Source organism: Leptidea sinapis, chromosome 45, assembly GCF_905404315.1.
Source record: "Leptidea sinapis chromosome 45, ilLepSina1.1, whole genome shotgun sequence".
In the NCBI taxonomy this organism is placed as follows: domain Eukaryota; kingdom Metazoa; phylum Arthropoda; class Insecta; order Lepidoptera; family Pieridae; genus Leptidea; species Leptidea sinapis.
Window position 1 is genome coordinate 5,695,787 of NC_066309.1, and position 13,007 is coordinate 5,708,793.

At 33.5% G+C, this 13,007-nt stretch overlaps 2 protein-coding genes across 2 annotated transcripts in view; one reads left to right on the plus strand and one right to left on the minus strand.

Annotated features, from left to right (window-relative positions):
• Positions 1 to 13,007, plus strand: part of LOC126977395 (acetyl-coenzyme A transporter 1) — a 187,959-nt gene that overhangs the window by 37,668 nt on the left and 137,284 nt on the right. The window lies entirely within an intron of this gene.
• Positions 3,357 to 8,726, minus strand: LOC126977377 (leucine-rich repeat-containing protein 1-like). The gene has a single exon (XM_050826141.1). It carries the CDS (start codon positions 8,524 to 8,526, stop codon positions 5,797 to 5,799), a length of 2,730 nt encoding a protein of 909 aa, XP_050682098.1. The 5' UTR covers positions 8,527 to 8,726; the 3' UTR covers positions 3,357 to 5,796.

Sequence of the window (13,007 nt, forward strand, 5' to 3'; positions counted from 1 at the left end):
AGAGGCTCACTTTGTGATCAAATGTATGATTTGAATGTGGATTCTTCTGTATGGCTTGATTTCTTTTCAGATAGGATGTCCCCCCCTTCAGTCCCAAATATCGACTATTTTCCCCCCCCCCCCCATCCCTCTTGCCTCAACTCACAGTTCAGAGTCTCCCTTCTCATTCTCTAAACTTCTTCTTGCTCTGGATGGCCTAGTTGACTCTCCCCCTGGGGTAGATGGAATCCCCTATTCTTTCATTAAAAATTCATCAACTTCATCCAAGGAATATTATTTTGGCATAATCAATAACCTTTTTGATCTTGGCTCCATCCCTCCACCTTGCAAAAATCAGGTAATCATTCCATTACTTAAACCTGGTCAGAATCCATCTGAAGCCACCAGTTATAGGCCAATTGCCCTCTCTTCTGCTCTTGCAAAAGTTTCTGAAATCATGATTAAACACATACTTGAGTGGTTTGTTGAAAACAATAATCTCCTTTCCAACTCCCAGTATGGTTTCAGAAAGGGCAAGAGTTCCCTAGATAGCCTAGGTATCCTTACAACTGACATTAGAATAGCACTCCTCAGAAAATAACATCTTTTGGGAGTTTTCCTTGACATAGAATCTGCATATGATAACGTTTCACTTCCTCTACTCAGGAGTAAACTCATCCAGCTGAGTATCCCCGTGAAGTTATCTCGTTTCATATGTAACATGTTAATGGAGAGAACAATCACTATTAAAGGTCCATCCTCTTACTTCCCTCCTAAGTCACTTTGGAAAGGTTTACCTCAAGGCTCAGTCGTTAGTCCCCTTCTATATAATCTGTATACCCACGACCTCAATAGTACCGTAACACCTGTCTGTCAGATAATGCAATATGCAGATGACATTGTCCTGTATTCTTCTGTCAAGTCTATACAAGATTCATCTAATCATTTAAATAATGCCCTTGATTAGCTTGCTGAATATTTAATGCAACATGGACTATCTCTATCAACATCTAAAAGCAAAGTAGTTTTATTCACAAATATTCTTCCTCCTATTAAAATTAAAATCTATAATGTTTAACTACCAGTTGTTCATAATGTTAAGTTTCTGGGTATATGGTTAGATCACAAATTATCAGATATTTTAATCAAGCATTTTGATTATGTCAAGCATTTTGATTATGTCTCAAAGAAATGTGAGAAAAATATTAATATTCTTCGCTCATTGTCTGGTATCTGGTGGGGAGCTCACCCCTTAACTCAAAAACTATTATACAGTGCCATAATTCGCACACATTTAGATTATGGCACAATTTTTTAAATCCCAGGAAACAAAGCAGGTCCGAATAAATTGGACAGAATTTAGGCTAAATGTTTACGCATTGTATTGGGAGCTATGAATCCAGCCCTATTAATGCAATGCAAGTAGAATGTGTGGTTCCTCCCCTTCCACTACGTAGACAATTCCTTGCCAATAAATTTTTCTTTAAACTAGCTGGCTGCCGAGCTCATCCCTTACTTCAAAAATTAGAACAATTAGCTGTTTTATACAATGATAATAATATTGTACCTGAAGACAAAAGACCTTGCGTTATAAATAGTTACCTTTTATTTTCTCAACTCTCTAACCCTCTCTTTCAATATTCTAAATTGCCTTTATTTTCAATGCCTTTCAATGCTCTTACTTTCCAACCCTCAGTAATTTTAGACTTAGGTATTGATAAGTTTTCTATAGAAGCAAATAAAACTTTTTCTCATATAATGGACTCAGATTTTCGACATTGGTATAAAATCTACACGGATGCTTGAAAAACAGACATGAGTCCGGTTGGTGCTGAAGTATGGATTCCTTCAACAAGAATTATACTGAGTTATAGCTGCCCATCTACCACTTCTGTGTTTACAGGGGAATCAATCGCCATACTCGAAGCTATTCTATTTGTTAAGTCTCATAACATGAACAATTCTATTATCCTTTCAGACTCTAAAAGTTGCCTTCAATCAATTACCTCAAATCCGTTTAGGTCAAAAAGTCAAGTTTCCCATTATTCTCAAAATATGAGAAACTTTGAAAGAGTGCTATGAACTCAAAATTAACATAGTTTTAGCGTGGATTCCAGGTCACATGGGCATCTTTGGTAATGAAAATGCAGATGCCTGTGCTAGATCAGCTGCTCATTCAGGTTCCTTTCAGTATTCTGAAATATTCACTCATGACTTGTGCTCTACCCTGAAACCCAAGATGTATGAGAGTTGGTCAAACATTTGGCAAGTTTCTAAAACTTCAAAAGGGAAAATTTTATGGAGAACTCCAACCAGTAATTCCTCAAAAACCTTGGTTCTCAAAATGTAGGATACATAGTAAAACAATAATCTCAACCATATGCTGCTTACGTTTAAACCACGCCTGCACTCCAGTTTTTCTAGCTAAACTTAGAATAAGAGATCATTCCCTATGTGATTGTTGCCTTGATGAGGGAAACATGGATCATTTGTTCTTTAGATGTCCGTTAATGCAATCTTCTCTGTACAATTATATACCCGCTGAAGTCCCCCGTCCAACCTCCATTAAAAGTCTCCTCTCCGTAGTTTACACTCCTTTTGTAAATATTTTGTGTAAATATATTAAAATAAATAAGATTAGGTTGTAAATATCATTAAGTACTTATATTAATTAATAATTTAAGTAATTCTATCTGTGTATGTCCTTTATAGTGTAATAGCATCTATCTATATTATTTGTTTCAGATATTATAAGAAAATAAAACTTTATGTAATCTTAACACCGATCATTACCGTTAAACTAAACTGGCAAATCTGTGGTACGTCTTCCACAGAAGCCACAGTAGGAAGAATAGAATAGAGGTTTAACGTAAATTTTGCATCGGATATAGCGATTCCGTTGATTAAGTTGTTGGGCGCCAAATAAAATTTGAAAATGTAGGTATAGCAGTCGCACTGTAATAATAATAAACACATACTAATTAACGTAGTATTCACAAAGATATATGGACCAAAGTATTTATTTCATACTTAAGTTACCATAAGCCTCTTGTATCATTTACCGAGAAAAAGCTCCGAGTTTGAATAAATCTATGTAATAATTAAATACGCATAAAATGAAAAATAATTATCAAACTGTATCACTATGAGGTTTCACTTCTACCACGTGTGAATTGCACACATTTTTTTTTTCAGTGCGTATATAATTTTCCCCAATTACTGCTATACTTTTACGTACATAACTATTTTTGTCACAAAACTATTGAAAAGTAGGTAAGTTCATAAATCCAGATCATGTAGGACGGAACCCTCACACTTTATTTCACTTCATATTGTCCTATTCGCACGAGCGGCCTTTTAAATAAAACTCGGTAAAATCGATTTAAAATAGTATTTATTTCATGTGATATTGTTAAGTCGTCATTAACTCCTTGTACTGTTCATCACCAAAATTATAGATACTTAACCACCTCACCTTTTATTTACACGTGACAACCGAATGTAAATAAATTTTTTCACACTTGCGTACATTTCAGTTTCTCCATCGATTAGTTCGAAAAGAACCCCCTTTGGTAACCTAGATATCAATTTAATACGGCTTTTTGCTTGTACTGATAAATTGTGTTGTAACAACCAATATTACAATTAAACTTTATTGGCAATAATTGTTACCTACAATAAAAAATAAAAGAATTGCAGTAAGAAAATAAATGCGGGAAAGAACAAATTGTGTCGATGTATTTAGACTTTAAGCACAAAGCTAAGTACCTATGAGTTAGTAATTTTCTTATTACGACTTAATCGTATTGTTTTCAATCAGATTTTTAGTTACTAGGTTGTCATAACTCTTAGAAGGATTTTAAATATATTATGATTTTTTTAAGGTAGGTACCCCGATAAATCACTTATCTAACGAAATTGATTAATTTCGCGAATTTGAGATTTTTATTGAACAACATAGTAAAATTACCAAAGTATATCCTTAAACTGTTGGTGAATTGAATTATATTAAGCTGTAAATATGTTATTTTCTATCCTTTCCTGATATTATCCAAAATTTCGTTTACTTTTTCAAAAATTTCTTAAGTAAATGCGCGCCAAAATGGCGGTGAAGTGTCCGCGTCAGTTGGCTATTTTGAGCAACATTGACAATTAATATTTTATATATCTTATTTCGGCGTTTTTTTTTTTATAACTAACTATATATATATATAGCAATATAGTCTTTCGAATAAAAATTATGCATTTCGAACTGGAGACATACGAGAACGACACGAATGACAAGTGCTCGTCAGATGTAAATTAAAAATATTTTTTATATCTACTTCTACATAATATACATGCACAACTACAACAAATACACATTTATTATTTCCATCTATTAGTGTTTAGGTCATACTATACTACTATTGCTTATCATTTATTTAATTCTCACGATAAAAATGTGTACAGCTGTACACTTCAGACAGGTCATTAAAATTAACTAAGATATGATCCAATATAATTCATAAATACTACAATTTAAGTAGTTCTAAAAGTACCTAATTTTTAGTACATACATAAGTGCATGCTTGAAATTTTTTACACATCTAATTTGGGAATAAAAATACTATAATCCATCTACAATACTTATGATATTGCTAGCACATTACAGTTCAATAAAGCAATGTAAAATTCGCCTAATTATTGTGTGGTTTTATTTGTATATAAAAGTTAAGTACATGAACAGGTAAAACAGTAGTTGTGATTAAAACATTGCTTAAAATACTTCCCTCGTAAGTCACAAAGTACACTTTTAAATAGCCATAGTAATCACAAAACCCCACTGTGATGAGCAAACTCTTCCGAAACTTAATTTAAGAAAACGGTTTACACGAGAACACTTGTTGTGTTTTGTGATTACTATAGATAAGTATAAAAGACAAAAAATAGCATAATTATAAGTAATAGAAAATTATTACAAAATAGTTATTAAATAAAAAGTAAACGTACATTAGAAACCTATTGGGATCAAATCTATTATTATAAAATTACTTACTCAAAATTAAAATAAAGCATGAAATATTTGAGCACCATGTGTTAAGTAAGTGAGTGAGTGAGAACAGTTCAGTGAACCTGATTACAATGTTATTTGTATATAATATTAAATATTAGGTACAACAAGACAATATAGGTTTCAGTCATAGAAAAGTATAGAAATACTTTTTAAAAACAATTGTGTTTTGCATAAACAATTAGAAAGATATAATATACAACAATTGCATTTATGTGCTTAATATTTACATTTCTATAATTTGTGCATCAAGACATACTCTTTATAAAATTTGCCTTTTATCTAACCCTGTTAACATTAAAATATTTATTAAGTTTTGTAGTACACAGTATATATACATATATATTAATTTACAACTTTTGTATTAAATATTAATAACATAAATGTTATATTTTAAACATTTAATAAAATTTTAAACTATTAAATCAACAGTTTCATTAATTAAATCATATTGTGATGGAACTGTGTTAGTTGTTACTCGGTAATGAGCTACGTAAAAAATACAAAGATTTTACGTATATGTGTATTAACATATTACATTAATTTTTATTAAAGACTCAAAAAAATATTACTTCAAATACCATTCCAGTATGTTCCACACCATAGCACCTTTGTTCTTTTATTCAAAATTCATTCATTTTATAATATGTATGATATTTTATCACATTCATTGCACATCTAACTCACAAATGAGAATAATACCTTATATCTTAATGATATCATGGTAAATATTAAAACCTATTGTTACTACAAATGGCACAATACTATCCACCAGAACTATTGAAATACTGAGCATGTTTTGTATATGGGGCCGCAATGTGATACGGTGGTGGTTGACCTCTAACATAAGAATGCTCAGACAAGCCGCTAGGACTATGGCGGTGGCTTATCACACTAAATTCATTAGAAGGGGCTGGCAAAGCATCATACAAGTCATACATGCTTTTGTTTACTTGTTGCATATGCCCATAGCTCCCATCATCTGATACAAGTGGAGTATTCGTCATACGATAAGGATTTGTAGCGTTAGTATGGCCTGTTGGAGAATACAGTTCAGGAGATTGGGTTGCCACATATGTTGGACTTGAACAACCATCATACATATTAGTGTTATGTGATGTTGAATGAACTGTTGAAGTATAATGTAGATCTTCATTTGGACTAGAACATACATTATTATAATGGTTTATAATATTTGGCATGGTTGTAGAGCTTACAATTTGACTAACACTGTGCAATCTTGGGCTAGGCAATTGACGAGTTACATTTGGGTGATAATTGAATACATCATATCCTTTCTGCACATAAACTTTTTCTTTTGAGGATGGATACACATCACCTCTGCATGAAGCTTCCTGATAACTTCCTTCACTTCTCGCATAGGAGGGTACACTTTTTGATGAATATAAATGATCACAAGGACTGTCAACCACACATCTTGCATTATAGGTCACTTCTTTAAAATGTGGAGGCAATGGGGCATCATTGCTATGTCGATCTTGTGAACTAATACTCATTCTTTGGTATTGATTACAAGTTTCATCAGTACATGGTCTATAAAAGTTTTCATCATTTGATAGTAAGTTCTGGTGTTCAGCATGATCTATGTAACTATTTGGTTTAGTTGAACAACTTGATCTATTATAATCAGTTCTTGCAAATTTATCTTGAGTCATATTGTACTGGGATGTTGATAAAGGATATGAACTCACGTCTTTTATTTTACATGCACTGTTTTCATTTATATTGTTCTCAGGATAAAGCGCATGGTCAACACTTTTGTAGGTCTTATCATGTTCATTTGTAAGGTCTAATGGTTTGTCATAAGAATTTTCTGTTGGTAGATTATCATACAAGGACACACTCATTGAGTCTTTGTGCACCAAATTATCTTGAGAATTCTCCAGACTTGCACATGTAGGGTCTTGTTTTTTATTATCAGATGCAAACCTTTGCTGAAGTGTTGGTGTTATTTTTGCAGCCTTTATGTGTATAGCACTCTGCATAGGTGGGGTAACATCTTGTGCACCCTCCTTATGTATATTTCTGGCATGTTTTGCCATTGCTCGTAGCTCTTTAGGGTAAGGAGTGGGAGCACGCCTCAACTGATTACCCTTTTCTGGTACCTTAACAGTTGGTTTCATGTCAACAAAGCTGATATGTCTGCCATGGCTTTCACCACCTTCTGGTTTATCTTTATTAAGTTTGGTATCTATAGGATCCAAAGGCACTTGGGGGAAAAGATAACAAGTTAATACTTGCTCATAAGAATGTGAATCTACTTCAGAGTACATAGGCACTAAAGGTTTGCTTTGGTTTTCAGATAACCAAAGCGCTACTAAATTATCACAATTCAACAAAGATTGAGGAAGATAGGTCAGTGAATTTCTTACTAAGTTTAAGACTCTCAATGAAGTCAAATGACCTACTTCTGGAGGGATTTTGAGAAGTTTATTAGATCGAAGTGACAGTACAGACAATTTGCTGCAACTTCCAATTTCTGCAGGAATAGCTCGCAGCAGATTCTCATCTGCATTTAAGTACTGCAATTTTCTTAGAAGTCCAATTGATGATGGCAGCTTGTCTAGATAGTTAGACATGAGCATGAGTTCTTCTAAATTCTTTAACTGACCTATGCTTTCAGGAATGCAATACAGTCTGTTGTTATCTAATTTCAGAGATGATAAATTACTAAGCCGTCCAATACTGTCAGGGAGCTGAGTCAAGCTATTCATTGATAAGCATAGATCCTGTAACTGAGAACAGTAACCAATTTCTGGAGCTATTTCTTCTATAACATTATTGCTAGCTTCCAAATGAATTAAATTCTCTAGTGGTTTTATGACAGATGATATATTAGTAAAGCTATTGCCATCTATCCATAACTCTTTAAGTTTTAGAAATCTTCCAATCACTTCTGGAAACTGCTGGAACTCATTTTGCCCTATATCTAATCTTAATAATTCAGTTGATCGTGAGAGAGATTTTGGCAAAATCATTAGATAATTGTCTCTTAGTTCAAGTATTCGTAGATTTGCTAAACGTCCAAAGTTACCTGGTAAGTACTCTAGGTATGTATCATTAAGAAACAATTCCTGCAAAGCTGTTAGATTAGTAATGGTTTCAGGCAATTTTTCTAATGGATTTACACTAAGATCTAAAAATGCTAAATGCTTTAGAGCTTTCATACTATCAGGTATAGAAGCCAAAGTATTTCTATTTATATTAAGATATTGTAAGTTCACTAATGAAGATATTGCTGTAGGAATTGCTTGTAGCTCATTATCACTTAAATCCAAATATTTCAAGCCATGGCACATGAACAGTTGTCGAGGTAACTCGGTAATTCGATTGCACTGACACCACAATGTTTCCAAGGTCCGCTCGTAAACGAAGACCTCTGTAGGTACATCTGTTAATGACTGATGAGAATAATCTAATTCAACTACATCTTCTACACCAGGTCGTACACAACACAAAAAACTAAAAGGCATCTTAAATGTAAGACCTGTCTACTCTATTAAACTCACAACTTCATAAATAAAAAGTTAATTAATATACACTGCCTCATCTTGTTATGTTATGTGATTGCACTAAGTAATACCCATGCTTATTTTTTACTCTTATAAAATTATTAAAAACATTGAAAAACAAAATTTCTCTACAGAAATCCCAATCACAGATCACTATTCAGTATTCACTGCACTAGCCCAAAGAGAATTTAAACACTACGTTCAAACTAGCCGAATTTTTTTTTTTTTTTTTGGAGTTTATGGCCTGGTATCTAGACCTTTAGGCCAAGTCTTGGGTATTTTTATTAGGTATATTATAATTTCCCAACTGTATTTTTGATGAATTTATATAGAGGCACGTAATAGGATCTATTTTTCAACATATCACTCAGGCGGCGGGAGGGATCTTGCACTGTCAATTGATTTTGCACTATTTCACTAATTTCACTGACAAGAATCAATCTGTCAAACGAAAAGCACTCACATTTAAATATGAAATGTTCGATATCACCAACAGAATTATTGCAGAAGGTGCAGTAGCTACTCTCCACTATGCCCAACCGAGCCAGGTGGGCCGGGACGGTGGAGTGACCAAAACGCAGTCTGTTTATAGTCGTAATAAAGTCCCGATTGGCCATTTTCAATTTGTTATACCATGGTGCCACAGGTAAGTTTGCTTGAATATTTCCATACCATTTACCCTTCTGTTCTTGGTCTTGTTTCCAAAATTCGACCCATAAACTATTGACCTGGTTGTCAATAGATTGATAGCAGTCGGTCAAAGGTACTTTTACTATGGAGCTAACATCCAACATGTTGGTTCCATCACGTGCAATCTTATCTACTGTCTCATTTCCTGTTATGCCCCTATGTGATGGAATCCACATGAAAGAGACCTTTATGCCCTTTTGTGCATAACTAAATAACAATTTTTTTATATTATACAATATATAGTTTTTTTTAAAGTCAAATCTGAGATTGGTTAAACTTTGGACCATACTTAAACTGTCTGTTAAAATTAAAAAATTATTAAAACTATTTATACGTGCAATCCACTTCAGGGCCTCGAGGGCCGCATATACCTCTGCAGTGAAAACACTGCACTTAGGGTCCAGAAGAAAACTTTGACCAAACTTGGATTGGGGATCATAAACAGCACTGCGCACAAAGAGCTCACTTTTGCTACCATCTGTATACAAAGTATAGTAGTTATTGTTGGAAAGAAAACTTAATAATTCACAATTATTAAAAATTTTTTTAGTAACAATATTGGTCTCAAATATAATAGAGGAATATGGGTATGAGTAGCATGTCCACTTTGATTGTTTAATTACATTTTTAAAATCTTCATTCATTTGCAGTACAATGAGAGGTAGAACTGGGAAATAACCTTGTAAAAGATCACCTCCCGAAGTCTGCTGAGCCAAGCATTGTACAGGAAAAGGTACTATTTTTTTGAGAACATTATCATTACCAGATAACAGCTTTAGTAAATATCTTTCTATTAGCAGAAGTCTTCTAAGACACAGTGGCATTATTTTGGTTTCAACTTCCATAGCTCGTATGGGAGTTGAACACATAGCCCCAGAAATAATTCGCAGAGCTTTGTTTTGAATTATGTCTAGTTTTTTTACACAACTACTATTTGAATAGGCTAAACAACTGTAGTCGAAGTGGCTTCTGACTATAGATTTATATAGCATACTTAAAACTTTGGGGTCTGCACCCCAAGTCACACCAGCTAAACATCTTATAATATTTAAGCCCTTAAGAGAATTAGTTATAATGTGATTGATGTGTAAATCAAAACAAAGTTTGTTATCAATGACAACACCCAGGAATTTATGATTAGGTACAACTGAAATTGAATGATTATTGTAGAGTATGCCATTAGAGGGAAAGTCTTTACTAAAAATCATGGCCTTGCTTTTGTTGGGGTTAATCTGTAGAGCCAACCTGTCATTATAATATATGTACAATTGATCTAAAGCATTATTTATACTATTTACAGCTCTATCAACATTATGGTCTGTACAATATAGTACAAGATCATCTGCAAATTGTAAAATATTTACACCTTCTATATTTACAAAATTAAGAATTTGACTTGTATATACATTGTACAGCAATGGAGATAATGTAGCCCCCTGCATTGTACCTTTGGAGACCCTTCTTGGACCATGGAGAATATTATTATGCCTTACATACAAAATTCTATCTGTTAAAAAATTAAATAACCAATGGCAAAGTATGCCTGGTATACCAATGTCAGAAAGAACTTGAACCAAAATGCCAGGGTCTACATTATCAAATGCACCTTGAACATCCAGAAATACACAAACACTGGACTTATTATTTTTTTTGGCATATTTCAGATCTGACAAGAGAGAGATGAAGCTGTCAGCACAACTTCGGCCTCTCCGGAAGCCATATTGAACATGTGGAATGATGTTGTTCACCTCTACATAATACTCAAGACGCATCTTTATCATGTTTTCATTAAGCTTCCCAACACAAGATGACAATGATATGGGACGATATGAGTTAGGATCTTCAGGTGGCTTGTCAAGCTTAAGTAGAGGGATTACACACTGTGTTTTCCAAGATTTAGGAATTTTCTTTAAGTGCCAAAGAGCATTAAGATTAGCTAATAGTTTCTTTTGAACGGACTCATTTAGGTTTTTGATCAAAATGTATGGACAATCATCTAAACCAGGGGTTGTGTTTCGTCTGGATTGTAAACTTGTACAAAACTCACTCCAAGTAAAGGGTTCTATGAGGAAACTGGACTTCTGAAGGCTATTATTAATTTGAAAATAACTTTCTAGATTATCAATAACCCTACATCCATTTTGGGATAATTTTTCTAAGAGAGGGACAACAAATTCGTCATTATATGTTCTGTTATTGCATTTTATTCGTTTAAATAACTTGATGTATTTCCAAATAATACTAACAGGTGTAGTTCTGTTAAAATTATTACAGATGTTCGCCCAACCATTGCGCTTATGTTCTGAAATAGTCTTTTTCTTAACAGCATCAATTCTTTTGTAATTAATGTAATTATCAATGGTTGGGTCCCTTCTGTACAGTTTTAAAGCTTCATAAGTTTTAATAACACTCTGTTCACATGTGTTACTCCACCAAGGTGCTGGAGGTTTACAATGATAGTTATTTGCTTTGACAAACTTTGGCACAGTATCCCTCTTAAGTGTATCAAGCCTTTTGATAAATTCGTCATATGACTGTAATGGATTCTCATTATTAACTTCAAAATTATAAAAAGCAGTTATCGACAGCTCATTGTATTTCGTCCAGTCTGTCTTGTTGTATAAGAATTTTTCAATGGGAGGATTAATTTGGTATCTATCAACGGACAATAAAACACGAGTAAGCGTAGGAAAATGATAGCTCCCCATACAATCATCATGCACCCACCATTCGCATAGTGGAGTGATTGGAGCACTACAAAAGCTGACATCAATAGCGGATGGATTTCGGTTAGGATAATTCATAGTAGTGAAGCTACCATTGTTAAGGACACATAGATCAAATTCATCAATTAAATCGTATAACTGATGACCCCGACTCTTCGTGGTCATACACCCAAATGCCACATGGTGAGCGTTGAAATCTCCAGCCACATATATTGGTTTAGGCAAATCTCTAATTATATCACGCAGTTTACTTATTCTGAAGTTACCATTCGAGGGAGGGCAGTATACACATAAAATCGTTAATTGGTTACCACTTACATATAATGATAATGCCACAGTCTGAATGTCTTGGTAAAATCTGGTTTGAATAATATTATATTTAAAATATGGTTTAATCAAAATTGCTACTCCACCATGCTCATTTCGGGCGTTATGATAGTGGGAATTATATCCTGAAATTTTAAAATGTTGATTGTCTTTCAGCCAGGTTTCATTGAGTAAACAGATATCAACATTTTGTTCAGCTAAAAATTTAGACAATAAGGGTTTTTTCCTATGTATACTTTGAATATTGTACTGAGCTATACATAACTGCTGTATGTTCTGTACTGTACTGTCCATTAATGTGACAAATTTTTTAAAAGTAAGTCTTTAATGAACAGTGTAGTCACAGGTTCATTATCTGTTTTATTACCCAATTCAACTAAAGTTTGGACCATTGCCATCAGAATATTCTTATTGTTTGCAATTTGAGCCTTAAGTTGAGTTTGGTTCAAGTTAGGTTCAGGTACTGTTTTTTTTACATTATTTACATTTTTATTTAATTTATATACATTTTGGCTTGATGGTAGAGTTTTAACAATGTTGCTCGAATGTGCAGGTAAAGACGGAAAATCAGATGACTTAATTGTATTAGCCACAGAGGCATAAGTAATGTTACCCTTTTTTTCAAGTATTTTCTTCATTTTAATTGGGCAAGATTTGGAAATGGCCAGGTGAGGGCCACTACAATTGACACAACACAAG

Coding starts and splice junctions, on each gene's coding strand:
- LOC126977377 (XM_050826141.1), bottom strand. CDS start 8,526: ATGCCTTTTAGTTTTTTGTGTTGTGTACGACCTGGTGTAGAAGATGTA.